Raw genomic sequence first — 24361 nt, forward strand, 5'->3', positions numbered from 1 at the left:
CAAAGGTCCCGGGTTCTATTCCGAGTATGCGACGGAAAAAAATTATTGTCTTAAATTGTCTCCTTTCACCCCATTTCCTGCTCTCTAGCAATATTCTGTTGTCTACTTTCGTCTCCACTTTCTGCCCCTCCCCTCGCCTCCTTTGCCCTCTCCTCTGGGCTTCTCGATCTCTCATGACTCTTTCTGCAGCCTTTCTATTGCTACTCATGGCTCTTTCTTACTGCTGTGTTTCAGCCACACCCCTGATCTTCTGGTAGGAAAGATCTACACTTACACAAAGTCTTCTCGGACAATGGCGATCGAACAATCTCAGTCGAAGTCCCGTGTGCAAGTTGCGAACGTTAAAGATCACTTGCGTGGTCTATAATCGATAAGAGTAGGCTTCGGCCGCCACCCGGGCAAAATTCCAAATTTCCTACCTGAAAATGTTTAATGTGTCCCGATCCCGCGCGCTCATACTCATAATATGACCTCATGCGTGTTGCAAATCTCGTAAAACATTTACCCCCCGCCCCCCAAAAAAAAGTAAAATATCTTCAATGCGCTATCAATTTAAATTAAAGTGACACAATGTTGCGTCGTAGTAGTAAAAAAACCAAACAAACACGTAAGCTGGGCCCTAAACCTTTTTCTTCCCTCAGGCGTTAGATAGGCTAATTTGAACAATAGTCAGTAGGCTAAGAAACGATTCCCTAAGCTGCAGCCCGGAGCACATCGAGCGAAACGAACCAAAGCAATTCAAAATTGCATAAGTATGTGTATATGAAGTGGTAGTGAGAAAAATGACAATGTAGGCTATTATATAGGCATAGGAATAGGAATGGCCAACACGATGCAATTTGTGTATTTTCAGCGCAAAATCGTAACATATAGGCCTAATTTTAACTAGATCTATATCTGGATACCGTGTACTTATAAATTTGTAGTCAATTAATCAATTCCATAAATTTCGGCCAAAGTAATTTAATAAGTCTCAGACGTCAGACACTAGATCTAGATCCAGATTAAAAAAAACAAACAACGTTCTAATTCTATTTTGGTTTACACATCACCATATAATGTATTTTTAAAAAAGGATTTAGATTTGTAGATCAAAATCAAAATCTAAACTCTACGTAAAAAACTACAAAGCCCCCAAAAGCCAAACCAATCAGCATTGAAACAAATGAAAGAAGGCGAACACGCCAAAACCACGAAACAATGCTATGCCCGTCGAACTTTTTTCCTGTTTCGTCCTTCAACCTCGACCTTTGAGCTCCACATTTCAATGGCAACCGTAGTCGTTGCTCGGTGACCGCATTTGTGAGCCAGTTCCGATTACCGAAAACAATATTTAACCACTGCTGAATTGAATCCCATATGTTTATACCCGACCGGAGTTTTCTACAGCGGTACCGTAAGTACTTTTTACGATATGCAACTTCAAAATTTTCCGTCGCCCTGAAAGCTACTTTTCTCAATAACGAGTCGGTACTTGTGTTTCGTGCTTTAGTTGTCAAGCACGCTGGTCTTTAGGAAATAACCGCCATCTTGATAGCAACTTGCCCGAACACGCCGAACAGTATCTAAACGTTATTCATGTCAACGCGCATTCCACGAAAAAAATAGTTCGCAAATGTTTTTATTTTTATCACCATAAATCTAAGATGGAAGTCTTATTAAGATAAGGTAATATTTTCAAATTGAAAGCAATTATAAAAGTTGTTGGATTATTTGTTGAACATTTATTAGTTGACATTGGGAATTGAATCACCCGGATGTTGGCGTATGAATATTGCATATGCTGACGCGAAGAGTCTGGCAACTGTTGCCGTAGGAATAAACGCCATAGACACGGTAGCTGTGACGACTGTTTCCCATCAACAACTATAAGGTGAATTTAGCATTATATGTTGATATGTTAGTGTGTGTGATGAGTTGCAAGAAGAGTGCTTGTTTTTGTCTGTTTTGGTGCATTGTCCAGTAAGAATGTTTGTTTGCTGTTTCCATGTGATTGCAAGTGTCGAAAGGTCGGTTTGAAAATGGCCGAACCAAAGCTCGATCGTAGCGTTGTTGAATGTCGCGTGTTAAATACAAGACCTCATGTGCATTGGGGCCATGCTTTCTGGTTTGCCGACATGCAAAATTGGATGCGGTGTCGTTTAGGTCATTATTATTTTGTATGTTTTGTTTGTTTTAACCGTGTTTTAGAGAATAGGTTTGCCTCACATGATTGTTATTGCTGAATGGCCCTAACCAAGCGTCCCCAGTTTCCATTCGTTTTGTTCAGACCAAAAAGAAGACTCGATAATGGGTCATGTAAGTGTGAGGTAATTCTTCTGTAGATCGGCCTGAACCGATTTCGTTTATGAGAGTATGTGTATGATATTGTTTAAATGGGAATGTTTATTTAGAGTCCAGTCAACGCATGTTTGAGGTAAACAATTGTAGATGTAAACACTTTATTTATGAAGAGTCTTTGCCTCTGTGCATAGTTTTTGTAGGTTTTAGCTCCGCCCCTCATAAATAGATCTCTATCTGTTGTCTTTGTGACTACCCGAATTGAGTCTTTATCATTCTTGAAACCCATAAATTCTGGCAGGCGATTGTTAAGATTCCCGCATTTATTTAAATTAATTCCGATGTGCGTTTTTCATACCCTCAGGCCTCAGGCATATTTCGCTTTGGTCCCTGACCCTGGGTTAGGGTTAGGGCCAGGGTTAGGGTTAGGGACCAAAGCGAAATATGCCTGAGGGTATGAAAAACACATCGGAATTAAACGTGGGAATCTTAACAATCGCCTAAATTCTCCTAATTAGGTAATTGAAATACCTTATTGTACTATCGTTTTGAATTTAATGATAGCCGCTTTCATCAATTAGGCCTGGTCTAGATATCTATAGAATCTAGATCTAGGCCTACTTGGCTAGATCTAATAATAGTCTGATATCTGGAGATCAATGTTAACTTGCGATCGTATTTCCAGACCAGGATGACTACAGCATTTGCGGAGGTTATCTTATCAGTGAATTTCAAAGGGGAGGAGGCAGGAATGGTTCAGTCTTCTTCGTGCATTCATACATGATGTGTCTTTACTGCCTGTCCTCCACTGGTTTTAGTTCGTTTTAATGTGATTGCTGTATTGTTCGAGAGTGGGCTTTGTTCTACATAAGGCATGATAAGGTTAGGATCAGGTCTAGATCTAGATGTCAAGTTCAAAGATCAGTTTGTAGTTGTGGTATAGTCCTCAAATGATCCACTCATTGGAACAGTTGAGAGCCTCTTTATATTTTTATGGGGAATCTTTTAAAGTGGCAACCCTGTTTCCAATTTTTGTAATATAAATTTTCTCTAAACTTGTACTTGTTAGGCAAACAAATCGAAAGACAGGTTGTTTTGTTCCGACATGGCTCTTTTACTTTTGTAGGCTTTTCATGTCTCGGGTGTGTGCTTTCGGCCATTTTATAATTTATTTGTCATGGTCTTACACCTTGCATCAGAGGGAAGCTACGTAACTGTTCACTTTTTTACTTTTACGGAGACAGTATGAAAGATGGTTGTTGTTGAGGACCGTGCTGGACATGCTTCTGTGGAAAGTCTCTGTATGTTTTTATTTCAAAGAGTTCTCATTTACACTACCAGCATCTGATAGTAGTTAGGTGCTTCGTTGTCGCGTATGGAAGACTAATTGTTCTATTCCCGGGTGAGAAGAATTTTGATTGTCTCTGGGATATTGTATCCTTCTCTGCCTGGATTAACCCTTATAATGGGCAGGGTCGAATTTAACCTCCTAATTGATCTAAATTGCATTGATGTGGGGTTTAAAAAACGGGTTAAAAATTTACATGTAAAAAAATTATTCACACTGTTGTTTCTCAATACCTTTTGTATAGTAGCAAGTATATTTATTACCTCAGGTATTCAGTTATTGAGTGGAATCTGTGGAGTTGTGACACACACTGATTCATTTAATTTATTTTTCCTCTTCGGTTTACTTTGTTATCATGCATTTTTAATGTTTCCTGCTTTTTAGAACTGTCATGATCAAAGAGATTATTTTTTTTAAAACCAGGTAATTCGAGGAATCAAGCTAAATAACCGTTAACCCTACCGAAGTAATTCTCTTTTGTGAGCACAGAAAAACATTGTCAGTAACTTTTTTTTCTTTTTTTTGTTTTTTGTTGGCTCATATTTTTGGAAATTAGGTAACTGTTCTGTAATATAATTTATTATTTTTTAGATTAATTTGTGCTGTAAGAGAGATGCAATGGAAGTGCTATCTATCTGTTTTGTAAAGTATATATTTTATGAGAATTTTCTTACCTTTTTGAGGTTTCTCCCCCCTCAGGTGGTCTACATTTAAGTGCCAGCAATGGCAACTCAGACATATGTGACAGACTTGCAGGTGATGAATCCTGCTGCAGTCCAGGTAAGCATAGTGTTAGATATTAATGTTTGCTTTCTCCTGTTAGTGATTTTTATTTTAAAGTTATACTTAACTGATGTTTGACTTGTAAATTAAAAAAAAATTGTAATCTGGGTTTTTGTGGTTCATTGCTTAGTCAGATGGAAGAGAAAACAGCAGATTCATGATCATACTCTGTTAATGGTGATTGATAGAGTTGGGTCGGGCTCACTAAATTAGCGTCAGCGGTTTAATGAGCGGTCCGCTTGTGAAGATTCGTTCACTACTCGCTACACATTGGACAGAGACAACAGTTTGTTTAGCGAGCAGGCGGATGGAGAGACTACATTCAGACGGACGGACGGACGGGGAGCGACTCCTTTCATTACATACCACTTACATACTCCCCGCCCACACCCCGTCATCCCCCCCCCCCCCCCAGCCTTCTTTGATTTAATGAAAGCATTAAACTACAAGAGGAATTTTTTATGGATATATTTTTAGTTTTAAACCTTTTTGTTGATTTATTCATCTGGTTTTCACTACCTACTTTGTAGAAGACTAAATGATGTGATAAGATAAACAAAAACCCCCCCCACATCATTTCCTATAATTTTGACAATGTTTTTTTTTAATGACTGGATTGCTCTGATTTTTTTCATTGAATGAGAATGGTATCTTATCGGTAATTTCTTAACTGAAAAAAAAAGTATGTAGTTAATGTTCTGATTTATTTCTTTTTAAGTGTGACTTTGTTTTTCTGATGATATTGCAGGTTTTGTTGCTCTTTCAGTTATGATGATGGTTTTATGTTTCAATGGTTTGTGTAACTTTGTGTCCATAGATAACCCGTTCTATGTTCACAAAAATATAAAAAAATGTATTGTAAGAGCAGTCCTGTAATCACCTAGTACAATGGTATAGGACATTGAATAGATCGTGCAGAGGTTAATCCCTCCTAATTTCAATACAGGCTTTTGGACTAGACCTTACAGCAGATGGGGTGAGTTTGTTGAGAGGTGTCAGTAGAAAAGAGTGAAATTAGCACAAGCTTTCATTTAAAAGTTTTTCTTACTTACAAGTTGCACTGCCATGGGTTTGAGACTAACTCAGAAGAAGAAGGGGGGAAAAAAAGGAAAAGATGTAGTTCTCCTCTTTCTGTGCCCTAAGGCCTTGTCACTCCATTGTGAATTCTGTTGTCTTTTATGCTTTTGTTTTGTTAAGGATTTCAAAAAGTGTAGACTGAATTTTATTTCTTGCTTCCTTATTTTGCAAGCAGTTTTTTTCTTATAAATATAAGTCGTAGAGACAAAAAATGAAGAAGAAAAGCTAAGAACTTATATTAATATATATGCTGTGTGAGAATTAAAACTTTGTTGAGTCGTAATCATGCTCCTTTCTAAGTTAGTTTGGTAAGATCCCTTCTCAGCCTAAAAAGAAAGATAAACTACATTAGAATCAGGATGTGCTGTGAAGTCGTGTTTTAATGTTGTATAAATTGAACTGCACTTTAGTCTTTATTTTTTCTTAAAAACTGCCAAAGCAAAATTCTAAGATCATTTAAGTGCTTTAATATGTGTTGCATTGTGGTGAAATCAGGCACTCATCAAATAATAAAATCAAAGGAATCGACATATTCCAAATTTATCATTAATTTTTTTTTGCTGAACATCTTTTATTTCCATTTAAAAAGCATTGATAAAAAGCTCAAAAGTAACATAAATTTGCAGTTTCAAAGGACACCCAAAATGGGGACAATTTTCTAGTCTATTTTTTACTAGTGACACCAAACGACCCACATCTTTCTCAGTGCCAAATGTAAATATATCTGGAGTCAAAACAAATGGGTATTATTTTTGTTAAATCTTGATAAATGAACAAGCTCTTTATTTCTTTGAACGCACAATTTTGAGTTCGTTTTGGGGAATTCATTAAAAAAAATTTTGGAGCACATATTTACTTGTCAGTACGGCCTATATAAACCACCTATGATGTATTGGAATAATGGTCGTGTCATTCATCAAATCAAGGCTTATTGCATGCAGAAGATGAAAGTGTATATATTAGAATCATGAATATATGACTTCTTTGTACTTTGTTGAGTAAACGTTTAAGAAGAAGTAAGGATAGAGATATAATGAAATAATACAGATGAGCACTGACAGCATTCATCACTTCATATATATGTTTAAAATTTGATAAGCGCCAGATTCCACAGTGTGGTGACACATCTATTTCTCAACTTTGAATCAAGAAGTATGTCATAAGACATTAAGTTTACATTTTCTCTTGTGCCTTTGTGTGACCTTTTGTGTTTTAAAATTTTTTTCCCACAAATGGATAACATTCACTACCTGTAGCCGTACACATTTCTTTCAATTTCCTGTATTGAAAATTATTTAATTGTATGAACTAAGCAGAAATTTTGAAGTGAATTCGGCTGCATAAGAGGAGAAGCTGACAAGTATATATATTGTAACTAGCTAGATGCTTTGGGAATTGTGTTTTTGAGTTGCTTAATTTCATGATTAAGACAGCTCAAAGGTAGTGAATTTGATGCTCATATATTTTTTCTATACATATTTTTGCCAAGTGTCATGGCTATTCATAACAAACATATATCATGATTATCATATATTGGGTGTTATGCAATTTTTAGACTTCTCTGAAATAGTAGACTGCTTGAAAACTTTTCTGAAATTGTAGACAGTTTTGACCTCGTTTCCTCCTTGGCAGTTTAGTATATATGGAAGTTTGATGTAAGGGCATTTTTATGAAAACCAGTTAGTTTTTAAGGGGAAATCCTGTACTGTTGTGTGAACATGGAAGCTTTTAAATTTAAGTGGAGATGAAGGAGAGTGATGCCCTAACTCAAACACCATGCTCAAAGAATATCTCCGATTGTTAATGATTGTACTTTTAATATTAGTTTATAATGAAAGATAAGTGTGGGGTACACTCTTTTTTAATGTTAGTGACAATCTTAGTGAGGATTGTGTAAATGTGAGTAAAATATTGATACAGAATGACAAACAGTACAAAAGATAAGTGCAAGCCCCCCTCCCCCTCAATAAAGTCAATTTAAGCCGCCACTATTTAACACAGTGTTGATGCGAATAGTCAATGTATCAAAACAACGCTCTCGTATGAGTGATGAAAACTATGGAGCTTTGTTTTATTTTCTTTTGTAACATTTTAACTTAAACTACCATTTCCTGTGTAAATGGAATACTAGCAATTCTCTGGGTTTCATTATAGTTTGAGTTTTCTCCTGGAAAAAAGTCAGTTGAAATATATAGAAACTATCGTGTTGATCATATTAAACCTTTCATTGATACCTGTCTGCACTATATCATGCTGTGACATAATCATAACTGCCTCATGGTCAGTTGAATCAGAGGCAGGTTGACGTCGCATTTGAGTGTATTGTACATATTTGGTTTGGCGTGGCTTTGTTCAGAAGAGTTGCACATATATGATCTGATTTCTTCACATTCGGTGTCCTCAGTCGGAGGCAGCTAATACTTTTGTCTTCCGTATTCACTGTCTTTTGCAGTTATTTGTTAAATTAAGGCTTTATGAGTACATTTTTCATTGCTATTTTCCATTTAAAAAGTATTATGGGGTGGGATATTATTACTATCCAATCATGCTTTCTATGTTGGATTGTAATAATTTCCCATCAATGGAGCTAAGAGATTTTGCTTTGGCAGGTTTGAATGTATCTTTGTTCATGGTAGCAAACAAGGAATTAAAAAGGGGGTGTGGTTCTAATAACTGATCTCTTAACTGCTAGTGAATTGTAAAGTGTAGTTCTGTCTTGATGTTTATCAAGTGACATATTTTTTATCATAGACGTCAGTCCGGCTCCCAGTTATTCTGTTAGAAGAAACAATGTCAAAAAATAGTTTGAGAAGTACAGTTATTTACTGATCTCTTGTTAGCTTTTGACAGAACCCCATAGTTTTTCTGAAGCAGCACTTTGGACATTTGTGTGCATTTTATTTGTTTCAAAAACTTGCTGTAATTCTTTTGGTTTTGGAAGGTCTAAACTACCACCGGATCAGCTCTTTTCAAGGGGGCTAATCTCATCAGTGATTTTTTCTAATTTTCTGTCGCTTCTTTTGTAACCTGTACACAGCAGTGTGTGTTATTTGTTACAGAGTATTTTGTGTGTCTGCAAACTTTTAATAGCCGTTTATTCAATAATATAAAAGGGGGTTTACTTTTTACTGGATTATTTTTTATGTTTTGCTTATTTTTTGTGTTGAAAAGATAAGCAGTGTTAATTATTTGGTTCTTTTTTAAAAAAGAACAGTGCTTTTAGTGTCTTTGTTTTCCAGATAAGCGGGGTGTCTTTCAGTTTTTATTGCACTTTTGACATGACGTGGTGGAATCAGGTGCTCGTCAATTTTTGGGCATATGGGGTTTTTGGTATCTTAAATTAAGTTAAAGTTGCTTTGGTGAACAAAATATCCATCTATGTTGAATAGAAATCAAGATATTTGCAATTGAAGGAGGTGAGGGCCATCTGGTTTCCGAGGTAAAATTAGTGAGAAAATGGCCGCCAAAGTTTGCTAACTTCCATAGCTTAAGAGGCATTGGAAACTAAAAATTCACTTTTTTATGCCTTTACTTGTCGATGTTTTTCTGTAAAATCCACTCAGAAATATGTTTTTAAATGAACGTGAAAGGTGTTGGGTGAATAAAAGAAAATTAGGGCAAAACTGCCAGACGGTCAGAAAAACGCTTTTCTTTAATTTCAATATTTTGACGAGCACTTGATTTCACCACGATGCTTCACATTTTAACAATAGTGCTGTCATATATAGCTTTGTCTCTTTTACGGCATTTTCTTTTGAATTCCAATATCAGCAGTGAATCTTGTTGTTAATCTGTTTAGACTTCTCCTGTCCCCATTCCTCTTTCTTTGTGTCTGTTTTGTTCTTTCATTTAACTCATTGAACCCCGTCAGACGATGGGAGCTTCCGACGGTAATAACCCTGTTCCCCATCGGACGCTGGCAGTGTCCAGTACTAATGACAACCTGTTTCGTTTTATTTAGTGCTAGTTTTTGCTTGTTTTTCGGAACAATTCCTGAACAAAGTTTTTTTAGTAATGAATGACTAAGCCTTTGTTTCTGCTTTAGAAGTTGGAGGCAAGCTTTTGGGGTTATAATGAGACATAGTGCACTAGGTTTAGGTGACAAAAGAAAACAACTCCTGTAAATGGTAGAAAAAACTCAAGAGTTATGTCTGGTGTTTTTTATTTTGTTATAGCTCTTGGAAGAGTTGATATCTTTACTCTCCTTGGTTGCTGTGTTTATTTTGCTCTCCCACCATTAACTAGCTATCATGGCATCCTCTCTTTTGGTTGTTGGTTGCTGTAGTGTAGTTTGCTCCTTCTTTTCTATGAAACTTTTATTGTCCTTATCTCTCCTCCTTTTTTTTTTGTGTTTGTTACTTTCTAATAACACCTGAAATCTGTGGCACTTATGTGATCTATTTGTGTTGCAAGTGCCGTGAAACTGTCATCATATCTTTGAGTTTCTCTTTATACTCATTCACACAAACTCTTTTTCATCTTATTCCCTAATACTTTTTTTGGGCTCATTTTTTCTCTTGTCTTTTTCTGTTCTAATTTTTGTGGAAGTATGTACACATCTGATTCTTTCAAGAAATTTCATGCCAAGTGGAAGTGTTCTTATCCTAAATGCTGTTTTGTGCTGTTTTTTTTGTTTTTCTTCAACACTTTAAGATGAGGCTGTTTTGTGATGTGTCAATATTGATGAAGTCATTGCTTCTTTGGTCACTTGTAATGTTGCTCTGACTTGTTGTTGTCATGAAAGTGACAGATTTTTGAGTGTTCAGTTGGCTTCTTTGACTCTTTTGTCTTGAATGCCAACTCCTAAATTATGTTTTTGATTTAGCTGTGTGAATGTTATATTTTTGTTGATGATTAGTTGTGTAGCGCTTGTTTTCTTAAAATTTTATGTTCTGTTTCATGGTGGTCCATCTCTGTAGACTCAAGGTTCTCTGATGTCAAGTGATATTTTGTGTGTCGTCTGAAATATGATGAAGTTGAAGTGAATCCTTTCCAATTTACCGTAATGATTGTGATTACTATTTTCTCTAATTTCAGAATGGGAGTGTGGTTAAAACATCTGCCGCCAGCAGTGGCGGGACTGTACAGACCGGGCAAAAGACAACCATCATACAACCAGCACAAGCCCACACAGGACAGCAGTTTATTGTCACCAGTACGCCCTTTTTAAACTTTCTTTACCTGGATGTTTTGTTGATGATTTTTTTTTTTTTGTGTAGTTGAAACTTTGGTTTAACCAGCTTTGGTTTTAGCATCCTTCTTGCAGCTCAGTTTAAAGACCTTGCACTTTGAAAGAAAAAAAACATCTTCTTAAATATTTTACAGCTTTATTTCGGACTGATGTTTGATTGAGATTGGTAATATTGTCCCGAATTTTTGCATGGTGTATTCTTGGTATTTAAAACATATACATATAATGAAATTCGGACAAAATGCAAAGATATCTGCATCTTTTTGATTTCGCTATATGGATGCTAGATTTATTTTCAAACCCTCTCCTCAATCACTAATAGAGAGAGAGAGAGATAACAATGAATGGTTTGTTGGTTTTTTTTATGGCATCAGAGTCAACCAACAAACCGACCTGGAAAACAGCTTAAGTATTTGGTATGTGAATGTGTCTGGAATGCATTTGACTGTGCCTATGAAATATTGAAAGAAGTCCTCGGGTTGGTCTCACAAGATGACTGGGTGCCTCATAGAGTATGTATGCACATGATATGTCCTTTTATAGGACGGCCATCTCTTTTGTTCATCTTAGTATGGTTTTGTCCATATGTAAGAGTTTTCAACCAGCTCACTGCTCTTTGTGGTCAATCTAAAAGTATTCTAGATTTGTTGTTTTAAATCATAGTTACACAAAAGTGTTGATACAACATTTTGGTTTGTAATAAAAATCTGTTGCTCCACAACAGGTGAACCATGGGCTTTTCATGTTGTTTTACTTTTATAAAGTGGACTTTGATTTGCTTCCCTTTAACGGCATCTGTTCTGTAATGATTGGGGCTTACAGGCAATATAGAGTTTTATTTTTCTGGTTTGGAGGATGGTTTGGATGAAATGTGGCGATGTTGAGAATCTCAGGTGTTTTTTTTTGCAGGAGTGGATCATCAGAGTCTGGTGGTCAGTCCTGATGAGCAGCTTGCCTCCTAGATGATCCGGATAGTGCAAAAGACATTTATTTATTGTAATGTTTTTCTCCGTTTTGCAGCATCAGCGGTGGACCATCAGCAGTTGGCAGATCAAAGTCAAACGGAGACCATCACCATCCAGCAGGCTGGTCAAACAGTCTACCCAGCTCACCTACAGTACGTAGAGGGCTCTGAGCCTGCCATCTACGCTAATGGCCAAATGTACGGACCACACTAGGGTTTAGTAGCCAACTGCCCAGAGAGAGAGCGAGAGGGGGAGAGAGAGAGGGCTAAGGACGGTTGACATGGGAGATTGAAGGATAAGACAAATATTGATAAATAAAGAGAAGAGAAGCGTGTAGAACTGTGAGAAGTAAACAAAAAAATAGAGAGCAGCTTGAAATGTTCTTAGAGTAGAGAGGTGTAAATTTGGAAAGAGATGTGTAAATATATCCAAATACTAAGAGAAGTATTTTAGAAGCAAATTTGTGCACCTCAGTGGTTCTCCCTCTCTCTTACCCCAGCCTGGTGCTCTTTTCTGGTTTTCATTTTGTGTATTATTTTGCTGTGCTGGTCTGTTTGGTGATCTTTAATTGTTTCTGTTCTTGGCATGACACTCCTAACTTGCTCTTTGAGTGTTGCAATTCACTCTAACTAAAGTATGTGTTTTCTACCTGAGTTGAAACGTGTTAGTTTCACTAAGCTTTACAGTATTGGCAAGGGTATGGTTTGAGGTTCTTGGATCTTGAACTAACTAGTTCTAAGTATTCTCCAGTCTTCATTCAAATGACATTTCAGAAGTGGCCCTTTGATGGTAGAAGCATTTTTAAGTCTGTATTTAAAAGATGATGAAAAATGTTTGTGAAAACATGGCTTGTAAAAATATTGGACGACTTCAAAGTACACAGCGTAAGAAAAATTGTATGGTATTTTCTGTTGCATTTCATGACTTATGAAGTTTACAAAGTTTAAAATACACTTTAGACAAATCCATTCTTCAGAAGGAATAAACATACCAAAAGACCATGGACGGAGTAGCTCCCCACCCCTCAGCTGACATTGAATATTGGGAAATCGAAAGGGTTAAGAAAAATAAAAAATATTAAAGCATTTTTGCCCTTCTTTTCTGTGAGGGCAATCGAGGATTGTACTTCCTTCTTGCTTGATAGGAAATGAATTGAAAGTAATGCAGAGAGCGTAATTTTGTTAATATCCAGTAAAATTGAAGGAGGAAAGAGGGTGTTTGGTTCACTTGTGATAGGCGCTGTTGTATGGGGGAAATTTTAAAAATTGTTTTTGCATGTGGCTCAGAGTAAGTGGAAGGGAAAGTGCCTGGACACTTATTGTTGATGTTCTCTCCATGGAGAAATGAATGCATTTTCACTTACAGCAGTGGCTGTTACTGTCAGATGTGAATGTTAAGAGTGTGAGTGTTTATATGTGTGTATCTGCACATATTTTTGAGCGTTTATAGATTGTATGAGACTGATGGGTCTTACTCGAGGCATAGCTCAGTATCTGTAACTATAAATTGTAATTTTGTGAACTTGTTTTTGCCCTCCTCCTCTTGTGATTCGCCTCAAGATATCTTCTTTTGGGTGCTCTCAATATACATGTAGTTTGCATGACGTGATCATAGTTGAGCAAATTCATGTTTTGAATACATGCTCATTTATGTTGTAATCTATATATGTCTGTCTGTCAGTGGTTGGTTGACTACTATGTCTGTCAGTGACATTTGTTTTTTGTATTCCGGTGTGATGTTTCTATTCTTTTTAAGTATTACTGTTTTCCTAATTGGTTCCTGGCGGAACGTGGTGGTTCTTGTGCTGTCACTAAAATATTGTTTGACAAGGAAATGTTTATGATGAAAATAATGTGATGAGATATATATTTAGTTTTAAAGTGTTTAATTCTCAATAAGTACCTTTGCCACATACACAGCAACTACTGCTTAAGTCTAAAGTTTGGTATTTGTGTGTGTGTGTGTGTGTGTGAAACTAGCAGATTTTATATTCGTTTGGCCCTTAAAGTTTTTCATATAGCATATAATATTGTATTTTGCCTTGAATCTATCAAACACAAGTCCCATTTTCTTCAATGAGCTCTGTCATACTTTTCTTGTCTTTTTTTTACATTTTTTTTTTAGGCCCAAAGACCTGGTGCTGAAGGCTAGGTATTCTTTTAGCAATATAACAAAAGTAGCTGTAAATGTAGTGCTTTGTAGCTTCTCCTTGCAGTTAACCTGATATGACTTAAGTGGAAGTATTTTAGAGCAACCCAATGGCTTGATGTGTGCCTCTCTACTCAGCTTTGCTAATCCCTTCAGGTTTATGTCCTTTACTGTAATTTTCTCTTCAATTGTAATCTTCTCTTTATGTAGTCTTTGTTTCATGTCTTGCTCTGTGTCACTTTCTTGTTCGTTTTTCTTTTTGTTCGGCATTTTCTGAGCAAAGAAAACTTGTTTTTGTTATTATGGCCTAGAGGAGGTAGTCTACAAGCAATATTGTATGAGTTAGAAAAAGTGTTGCTGAGTTCATAGCTACTTTTCTTCTTTTTTTTGTTGTTGTCTTTATGCTTGCTGTTTAGAAACCTCGTACTCTCGTCTAGAACAGATGAACCATCTTGGAAATTAAGTCTTTATTCTCTTGTCAGCTTGATACTGAGTTTTCCGATTCTCGAAATAGTACCAGTGTCATTGAAGGTTTTGCAAGATTTCTCTGGGGTTGTACCAAGTTGACTGTTAGTTTTTTTGTTTTATCTTTTTAAATCATTAAAATGTTTTATTTAGGATGTGAATAGGTACACCTAGGTTTTCACAAGTGAGAGAGGAATCTGATCGTATGATGTAGGGAAAACCGGATTTCATTTAATTTTCGTGCAAAGTTTAAGACGGATGGAAATCAAGGTTCCTCATTTAACTGATGCTCTTTTCTTTTGTCAGTGGTCTAAGTTAGTGTTACCGAACCTTTGAACATTGTGCTTCCTGGTGTGTATTCTTTTTACTACATACGTTGGGGGTGATACGGAGTGGAGATAAAAAGCAAAAGTGTTAATTGAGTATTGTATTGGTGAATCAGCTACAGTCCTTTTGTATCTTCACTTCTCCTGAATTTGATGGAACTTTTAGTTTGAAATGTCAGAATACTTATATTTATTTATTAGCCTCACAAAGCTTCCTGCCAGTTCTGCAACAGTAGCCAACAAACATTGAAGCACTTGCTTAGTTTCTACTCTGTGAATTAATGCTGATTTATATCCTGAAAATCAGTGAGCTTCTGCTGTAGTTGCCTTTTCCTCTGCGTCGTACAATCTTTTGTTTTTGTATTTAAGTTCTCTGTATGGCCATGGAACATTTCATCGTCCATAGAATGGAGAGAAAATAATATGCTTGTGTTGAGGATCTTTAGATTATATGTAGGCCCAATAGCTAGTCTTTAACTTTAGTATTAGTTAGTTGTAGGTCTTAGTATTTATTTTAACAAGTAAATTATGCATTTTTTTCAGTATTTATGCTGATCGACTTGAGCTTTAAACATTTTTTTAGCTGTTATACTTATATCTTTAAAATAATTATAATAAAGAATGACATTGAAGGTGCAACTAATTCAGCCAAACGCACCATTGGTTTGATAGTGCTTTTCTAATGGTTTGGATTTGATAAAAGTGATAATTGTCATTTCCTATTATTAACACCTGAGAAATGTGTTGTTTGTGAAACTAACTGCTAACCTTTTAAGAATATTAAGAACATTCTATGAATGCATAATTTATTTCAAATGATTAGAAGGTTTACAGATTGAAATGTAATTTTGCAGAACTTTTTTTGCGTATTATAGAAAAACTCTGTTTTTCTTTGCCTTCAGTAGCTTTGATTCATGTCTATTAAAAGTATTGTAGGTTTGAATATAAAATTTTCCCATTAAATTAATTGAAACAACTATGGTTGATACAATGTACAGGCACAGTTATGGTGACTACAGCCAGGGCACCATGTACACCAATGTCAGTGGGACATACTACCAAACCCCTCAGGGAGGCCAGGTAAGGCAGCTGTCAGAATAATGTTGGATGTGTTTTGCTTTATACACAGTGCTTCCACTCTTCCGTATTTTTACGGAAATCCGTACTTTCTGCCAGTTCCGTACTTGCTCCTCCATCATTATCAACTCCTTCTTTAAAAAGCTGCGACAGCGTAGGACTACGGAAATTCCGTAACTAAAGATCCGTACTCGCCTTCGTATCGTCTAGTACTTGTATAAGTTACAGATATTTACGGTAATTCTCTCGTCAATAAGTTAATGTTATAGAAACCTGCCAGATTGCACATTTCCTGCAATCGGCCATTATTCCGCTATGCCCCATGCATTCATTGCGGGTTGGTCGGCTGTACATTTTTACCTGTGGATTGATCAAAATCTGGCGAACTTTTTGTTCCAATTTCCTCTTTTCTATCATTCCGTCTGTCTATCTTCGTATTGTTGCCGCAGCGGAAAATCTGCGCGTTGATCAAGTAAATTGACTTGTGATCTTAGACATAAAATTACTGTCAGAAAGAAACTTTTTTTTACAAATTTGTCTAGATCTAGAAAAATGATCGATACAAAGATTCTACGGCACGGGAATGCAATAAGGGCCGCAATGAAAGAAATTTATGCTAATACCAGCCTGGGACGACTAAAATCAAGAATAATTCTAAGTGGTGTTCCAAGGTTGTGACATGCGATATTCAGACGTGAAATTTAAGGAAAATTAGAGTATACGCCGGGAAACTGTATTGTGAAGGTACATATTATTATCTATTCATTATTCACGGGTTTGCCTTCTATCAATGGTGCGATGACAAATTAATTGAATTATAGTAGCAATGGAAGGGGAACCTGCTTTTAAACATTGCCATCAATGGAAAGATATATGTAGGTGAAGAAATCAAACAAGACAAAAATGTTGGTGAAAAAATAAATGTTATAGTTTGTCGGCAATCTATTCAAACAGGCTCCCAAATGCCACTTTCAACCCTCTAAAAGCACTGAATTTCAATTTCTTCGGAGGCTTCGCCCCCTGAACCCCCACCGGGACGCTGTCCCTGGACCCTGCTGGGGACCCCTGGCAGAATTTTCCTTACTTTTCAGCTTCAGCTGTTGGAAGCACTGTATGCAATTCTACTTAGTCTGAGGAATTCACTTTTTTGAAAAGAATAATAAATCACAAGATATATTGTTTACATCGTGGTAGAGAGTAAATTAATAAAAGTCTCTTGAAGTTTTTTATAACAGTGGTTAATATTACCCCCCTCAACCAAACATTGTTTGATATGAGTTGCAGCTACTTACTTTCACTACAGTACAAGTATTATTGGCGGGCAATTGTCAGGGATGCCACTTTTCCGGTATTTCCGGTATTTTGATCCTGATCCGCTATTCCGTTATTGAGATCGAGTTAGAATCTATAGTTGGAAAAAAAATTGGGGTTTCAAATTGTTATTCATATGTTAGCGAGACCGTGGCGCGTGGATTTTCAGCTATTTTCAAAAAAGTTTAGTGGCATTCCTGAATTGTTGTAAATGCTGGTTCTCTTTTATTTATTTGATTCCAACTCAAAACTTGTGTATGCAGGCCCTCCAGGGTCAGATCATCCAGCAGCCAGGCGGTGGGACGTTCCTCATCCAGAGCGGCACGGTGGATGGGGACGGAGCCCCACTGACGCACACCACCAGAGCCTCTCCTGTCACGGTAAGACCAGCACCATTTTTTGTCTGTGTGTGTGTGCTGTAGAGCCACTTCACAATAACCCTGTCATGTTGACTTTTGAATTTTTTTTTTGTCCCTTCCACATTTATGGTATTTGAAGTGTATGTGTGTATTTTTCCTTTAATATGTTTGGGGTTTCGATCTAATATGCCAGTTGTTTTTATTTGATTTTTAAAAAGTATAACAAAACATTTTGTAGTAGTAGACATTCTTTGAAGATGATTGTGTTTTATGACTCTAACATTCCATTTCTGCTTTTTACCTGTAGGGTATTTGAAAGACAAGAATGTAATTTCCTTATTATACAACTGTGCTTTATGTAATGAAAAAAGTTTGCCATACGAGAAGATTTGTTCAATGAGTGAAAAATAATTATGTCTTCGGGGGGAAATTCTAAAGAATGAGGTTGATGATCTGTTGCTGTGTTCTAGTGATGTTGATGTAAACAGGTAGCCTACTTCATGACACACTAACCACCTTCATATTCAGAGCACTGACCAAAAAGCAAGAACTTTTAATGGGGCATGAAAGTTATTTTAAGCCTACTCGTTAATTTTCTGCGAGCAGGCACCTTGATTATGGATGTGTGTGAATAAGTTTAAAATGCCATTGATCAGTTAGTGCTACATCTTTTTTTTTTAATTACTAAAAAGGAGGTTATGTCTCTGTTCCAATTGTTTGACAGTATCTTCTCTAGGTAAATGTCTGCAGTTTTGGTCTTACCCCATTCTGGTTGTATTCTTCCTACTAATCTCATTGTGTAGTGAGTAGTGGGCTAGGTGGGAGGGCTGTGCCGGAGACGTAGTCTGCGGATTGTTTTGTCATTTGTCTAGTGCTGTCGATGCCCTGTAAGCGCTGCAATTCCCCAGTTTTTTTTTGTTTTTTTTTTCTCTTCTGTTTCCTCAAGAACCACACCCCTTTGGCTGAGCTGAGCAATTTGCATACCAAAGAGGTAAGGCTCCTTCACACCCGCCAAAGTGTGGTTGGTTAGATGGCCTTGTGGGGCGGAGCTGTCTTCAATCCTACCTTATCAGGACATGTGCAGTGTACATACTCTAAACGTTGGAACCCTTACGAATTCTCATTTTTGAGAAATTGAAAGAAATTTACTAATTTTTGTCTGCTTTGAGGAAAAACCACTTTATATGCAAGAAATCTTGAGAGGCCAAGGATGGTTTTTCTTTCAAAAATGTCGCGACCATATAATCTACATGGTCTTCAGTGAAGTGGGTATCACTGATTATCTCAAGCTTTACTGTTGTTTTGTTTATCAAGGAAAAGAAAAACAAAAGCACCAGGTCTTACAGTCTCGACATTGGGTTTTATTTTTAAAAATTTTTTGGGGGTTGAACAAATATGGCGAGAGTTCACTTCTGACTGGTACTTCGAAGTTTGCAGATAGAGAAAAACAGAAAAGGAGTCTGTATTTTTCCTGTCCTGAAATTTGGTGAGGAATGAAGGCAGCGTCTTGGGCTTGGGGATGTTGGATGCCGCCTGTGTCTTCTTCTCTGCAGTCCCCCTTATTAGTGTTTGAAATTCAAAGTAACAAGTTGTTAAATGTGTTTTAACTTGCATGCATTCAGTTCTACTTTTTTTGTGTTCCACTTTGTTGTGACAGATTTGGGGTGGGGAGGTTGAATGTTCATTAAGATGAGCTTTTTTGTGCAAAGAAATGTCTGTGTGGAGATGGGCAAAAATAAGATGGAGGATGTTTCATGTGCTAGTTGATTGAATCACCACTGCTATGGTGTGCCCTGTCTTGGTCACCTTAAAGTTTCTGCATGCATGTTTGTGTAAGTGTTGTTGACCAGATGGGTTCAATGTAAATGCGGGGTTATGTTTTCCCAGTGTGTTTTTAGATAACCAAAAGAAAAAACAAACCACGCTTTGATGGTGTGAACGGGCCTGCCTCTTTTTTATGTTTCTTTCTTGTGCAATTTACTGTTGTAAAGATAGAATAGTTTCATTGTATTTTTTTCATGTCCCAAAGTACTGCTTTCAAAAAATAACATTGTGCTTTGAATTTCAATCACTCATTCATATCTTTCACTTTAATCTCAACATATCTGTTGTTTCTATTTGTGTGCAGTGACATTTTCTTGTGATTTTAATTTCTCCCTTTTGCATCCATAGTTTCTCATTCCATTTCCTCTTTGATTTTTATTTCTATTATGATATGAAATGAATTTCAGTTAATGGGAAAGATAGGAACATCTGTGTGACCTTGTTTGCTCAGTATGATTTTTTTTTTCCTTTGGGGGAACAGCACAGTAGTGACGATATACTAAATCCCCCCCCTTTTGATCCAACCCAGTAAAGTTTTGTTGAAATTCTGACCAACCCGAAAATGGCGATAAAGAAGAAAAAAAAAAAAAAGAGAAAAGAAAAGAAAAATCAAACGGAATTCATTTTGTTGTCCACATATTCCCATATAGATTTTGGTATCAGTTATATAAATTTCTAAATCATTTGACATTGATTATCATCACCATTGTCTAGATAGGATTGTCATTTCCTTACAGCGTACAAATAACAGATGTATTGACATCCGCCTAAGAGCACTTCATGCTAGAACCTGGTCCACCCAAGAACCCGCTTTTATCGTGTAATGAAATTTTTTTCTTTATAACTATAACTTGCATGCCCAAGGACCCATTCCAAAAATAGAAATCCTTCTCAGAACCCTGTTTGAGCTCGCTGTAATTAACTTTTCTGGGGTGCTTTTCTGTACTGTGTGCGGGTTTGTGTGGGCAAGCAGATGACAAAATGTACACTCATCGCATACATACTTACACAGAATGTTTTATAGGCATGAATGGAAGCTCTGTCAAGAGTAGATCAATAGCTGAGTGTTTTTTTATTAGTATAATTTTAATAATTTGCTCCTCTCCCTTTATCAAAGCGTCTGAGTGTTAAAAAAGCTGGTCCATTCTTGATCATTCTTTCACCTGAGTTCCACTGCATTGTGACTGGAGCTGTTTCATAGTTTCAATGTTCTACCAAATCTTAGTGACAATGTCATGTCATTTAAATTCACTCTGAAGCCAAACCGGCGCACACCATTCAGGTACAAACCTGGCTATAAACAGCATCTCAGATCTGGGAGAAAAGTAGCGGGCTGTTTTTGGTAGGTGGTCGCTATTGACAGGGTTTGAGTTATGGTCGTTTATTAATCGTATTAAAATAAATTCTCACATGGTACTTGTGAACAATCACCACCAAGACATTGCCTAAAGCAAAAAACATACCCCTCTGAGCTCCCAACATTGTGCATTCTAATTTTATCTTTCCGTTTCCATCAAAATTATCTATCATGAAAGCTTTTTGGTAGATAAATGCTGCCAACAGGCTCAAACGCATCTGGTATAGCAGTCATTTACAAAGTAAAGCAACATTAGAGAAAACAATTTAAAAAAAAACCCTCAAACGCGAGCAGCTGATATCCACTGTAGAGCAGATGCCACAGAGCCTGTCGTGTGACTGCGTGATATTTACTGAGGTTGGCAGCTGTGTATTATTAGTGGCTTTTGCGTAGTGTGGGCAGCAGCGATGTGTTCAGTTCTTTGGACTCTCGCACATCATTGGATAAATCCTACATTAAAGCCCGCCTCTTATTTTTTTGTAGGTAGTACCTTTCCGGACGATAAGCCCAGCTGCTTCTTTGCATTGATTGGACGTACACACTCAGCCTGATAACGGGTTTCGGGGACTTTGTAGCAGGTTTTGAGGCTGGTTTGTTGCGAAAATGGGCAGGTTAAAGATATAGGGAAAAGGCAAGGGTGTCACAGAACTGGTCATTAGAACAGGTGACCACTGTAGAGAAGTGACTGCCAAGACCGATTCGATTTTGTATGTTTTTTTGTTTTTTTTAAAGCTTACTTTATCCTCCTTCGAGTGTCAGTGTCACCAAGGGGTCTTTATTTCATCATTGAGGAAGCAATGGGTAGGAGCTTAGTAGGGAAACCTGCTCAAGAAACAACTTTTTCTTTCTTCTAATGACCGGGTTCTTAGGTGGAGACCACTATACTTATCAGACGAGAAAATCTTACATGATTGCTTTGAAACACCACTGGTCTCTCTGTTTTGCTTTAATTCTAGAATTTGTGAAATGTCTTAATATTTTCCACAGGTTGTCATTAGGGTCTATTACTATGATACATATTTTTCAATAGTGTTTTATTTCCCCTGTCATCTGCCTTTTTTACTTTGTCCAAAAGTGTTTTTCAAACCCTGCTCCCAACATCACTCTCAGTGAACAGTTTAAATATAAATATGCATGTTTCAGAGTGAGTAAGTGCTGGACCCCCCCCCCCCCACACACACACACACTGTGTTTAAAAAAAGGGTTATTACATTTTTAGAATATTGGTGAAAGTTAGGTTTGCATTGGATGTTTCAATTGTGTACTTAATGAATATAGGTTTTTGTTGTGCTTATTTCATGAAATTTTTTTGGGTGAGAATAGTGCTGTGGTTTATTTTGTTATCTAAAAAAGTGTCTATAAGATTCTCAATCTGTCGACTTATGGTTAGAAATACTAATTTCCCCATATATATTTTCATCAGATGCATTCGTGTGTACACCCCCCTCCCCTCCCTCCTCTAATCTTCTTCGTAAAACTGTTTCTTCAAACTTCAAATTTTAAGTAAGCTTTCGGGCTTTCTTTAAATGTGCTTATTTCTTTTGAAAATAGTCCCTTTACTCAAATTTAAGTACAAGTGGACTTACTTTTTAAAAGAACAGAATTTGAGGGAAAATTAATAAATTATGTTCAAACTTGTTGTCAGTCCTCGTGTAGCATGAAATGAGCTCTTTAACTTGTAAAATGAAACGTTATGTTTAAATGGATATGTTAGTGCTGATGGCTCAGAAGGATTGTGTTCCTGTTTACTGTTCATAATTTTTGTTTGATTTGAAATGGAGATGTTTTTTGAGCCTTCATTAAATACATTATACAGCAATTTATTTATTAGCAATTATGTAGAATAAGATGAATGAATTTTCTCCAAATGAACTGGTGGTAGATCTAATATGCTTACGTCTCATTTCAGGTGCAATGGCTAATTGACAATTATGAGACAGCAGAGGGTGTGAGCCTTCCTAGAAGCACACTTTACTACCATTATCTCAGGCATTGCCAAGAACAAGGGTTGGACCCTATGAATCCTGCATCATTTGGGAAACTGATAAGATCAGTGTTTCTAGGTTTGAGGACCAGAAGGTTGGGCACAAGGTAAGTTTATGAACATTCCAAGGTGGACTTATTTATCTTCTGTGAGCATTTATGCATCAGTTGGCCCTACTCCTTGATGAGCCTTGTGTTAAATGTGGCAAAAAAAAGTTCTTTTTTATTTTTTGCAATGCTGTATTCATTGACAGGCACCGTGGGTGGTTGGTAGGTGCTTTGCTCTTTCTTTCCTATCAAACATCTGTCATCCTGATCTCTCCTCCTTTTTTATGTTTGTTACTCTCTTGTAACATTTCTAATCTGTGGCACTTGTATGACCTTATTGGGATGCAAGTGCCATAAAACTCTTATAAAAACTAAAATTGACAGGCACCCTGTGTTCCCCCTTCTCTGTCCTTTTCTGCTCAGTGTCTGCGCTATGTTGCCGCTGTCTTTCTGTCTTCGTTTTGAAATTAGTTCCAAATCCTTTTTTGTTTGTTTTGTAATGGTGCTAATGCAAAAAATAGATTGACTGGGACTTTGCATAATGGGAACAAAGTGGGGTGGAAAAGGGTTGAACAGGCCACAGGAAGATATGGATAGTAAAGGTAAAAGTAAACTACACTGTTAAATCTTAAAGCTTGTTTATCTCATTGTTTGGACTTTTCTGACAATAAACTCAACAATTTTCCTTGAGTCGTTCATTGCCATATGAGAGTGATAATGGTTTGGACGTAACACTTTGCAGTCACACAGCCAGCAGTACAAAATTCCCCGTCTGGTCATCCAGCCCGGAGCAGATCTGCTCCAGGTGACCAGAACGAATACTTTTCACCGGCGCAAAGTGTTCTGCTAAAAATGGCAGCCAAAAGTTTTAAAAGTTTAATGCCCTGTTGGGTCTATTAAGTTTGAATTGTAATGTTGTTGGGTTTTTTTTCATGGTTTCTTTATTTATATCTTGAATAAATATAAATTGAAAACATTTTTTTTCCTGAGTTATTTAATTAATATGTCAGGGTTGTGGGGTTGTTGTATTTTATGCTTATTTACTTAGCTAAGAGTTATCTGAGTAACTTGATAGATGTAATTTTTTTGCTATTGACATCTGTTTTTTTTGTGGGGGTTCTTATCGTTCAAAAGTGGAATTAACTTCAAGATTTCATTAGATACAACTTCCATTCTATTTTTCTCTCCAGGGGTAATTCGAAGTATCACTACTATGGCATTCGTATCCGAGCCAACTCGTCCCTCAACCAGTTCACAGATGATCAGACAATGGCTCTTAGACAGCAACCAATGTACACGAGTAAAAAGTAAGGAGCAGTTATTGTCATGTAGCATTTTCCCTGCTCAACTTCTTTGTTTTGATAAACTAACTTCACAATTGTATCATGTGAAAGCTGTTGTTTGGTGGGTGTTCGACATAATAAATAAAAATGGTAGCAGAGCGTGGTTCGTTCTTCTTCCCTCTGTCAACAGGAAGTTTTCTTTATTATTGTTACAATACAAACAAAAGGGGGATCATCCTGATCCTACATATTCATGACATCAGCAGAACATTTCTCATTAAAATGTTTCATAAAATAATAATGATAATGAGGTGAGTTTATCTATTAACAAAAGCAACAGTCTACACAAAATATAATCCCTGGAAGCTTTACAAAAATGTAAAAAGCAAAACAAGTCAGTGACACTTGGCATACAGGTTCTGAATTCTCACTACTCATCAGGGATTCCATTTGCTGATCACACCCCAGCAGCCTAACACTTTTAATTAAAATGTAGTTTTTCGTTTTACTCAATTTCATTTGAAATTTTAAAAACT

At 36.7% G+C, this 24361-nt stretch overlaps 1 protein-coding gene across 1 annotated transcript in view; it reads left to right on the forward strand.

The window, feature by feature from the left end:
- Window positions 1-1259: 1259 nt before the first annotated feature.
- The window catches only part of LOC101863356 (DNA-binding protein RFX2), a 32879-nt gene continuing 9777 nt past the window's right edge, over window positions 1260-24361 (forward strand). The window contains exons 1-9 of the mRNA XM_035970910.1: window positions 1260-1873; window positions 4328-4408; window positions 10526-10643; window positions 11700-11841; window positions 13769-13795; window positions 15582-15663; window positions 17235-17351; window positions 22421-22602; window positions 23733-23849. Of these exons, the coding sequence (XP_035826803.1) occupies window positions 4352-4408; window positions 10526-10643; window positions 11700-11841; window positions 13769-13795; window positions 15582-15663; window positions 17235-17351; window positions 22421-22602; window positions 23733-23849 (842 nt within the window). The 5' untranslated portion in view covers window positions 1260-1873; window positions 4328-4351. The remainder of the gene's footprint in view (window positions 1874-4327; window positions 4409-10525; window positions 10644-11699; window positions 11842-13768; window positions 13796-15581; window positions 15664-17234; window positions 17352-22420; window positions 22603-23732; window positions 23850-24361) is intronic.

This window comes from Aplysia californica, unplaced genomic scaffold (genome assembly GCF_000002075.1).
Source record: "Aplysia californica isolate F4 #8 unplaced genomic scaffold, AplCal3.0 scaffold00337, whole genome shotgun sequence".
In the NCBI taxonomy this organism is placed as follows: Eukaryota; Metazoa; Mollusca; class Gastropoda; order Aplysiida; family Aplysiidae; genus Aplysia; species Aplysia californica.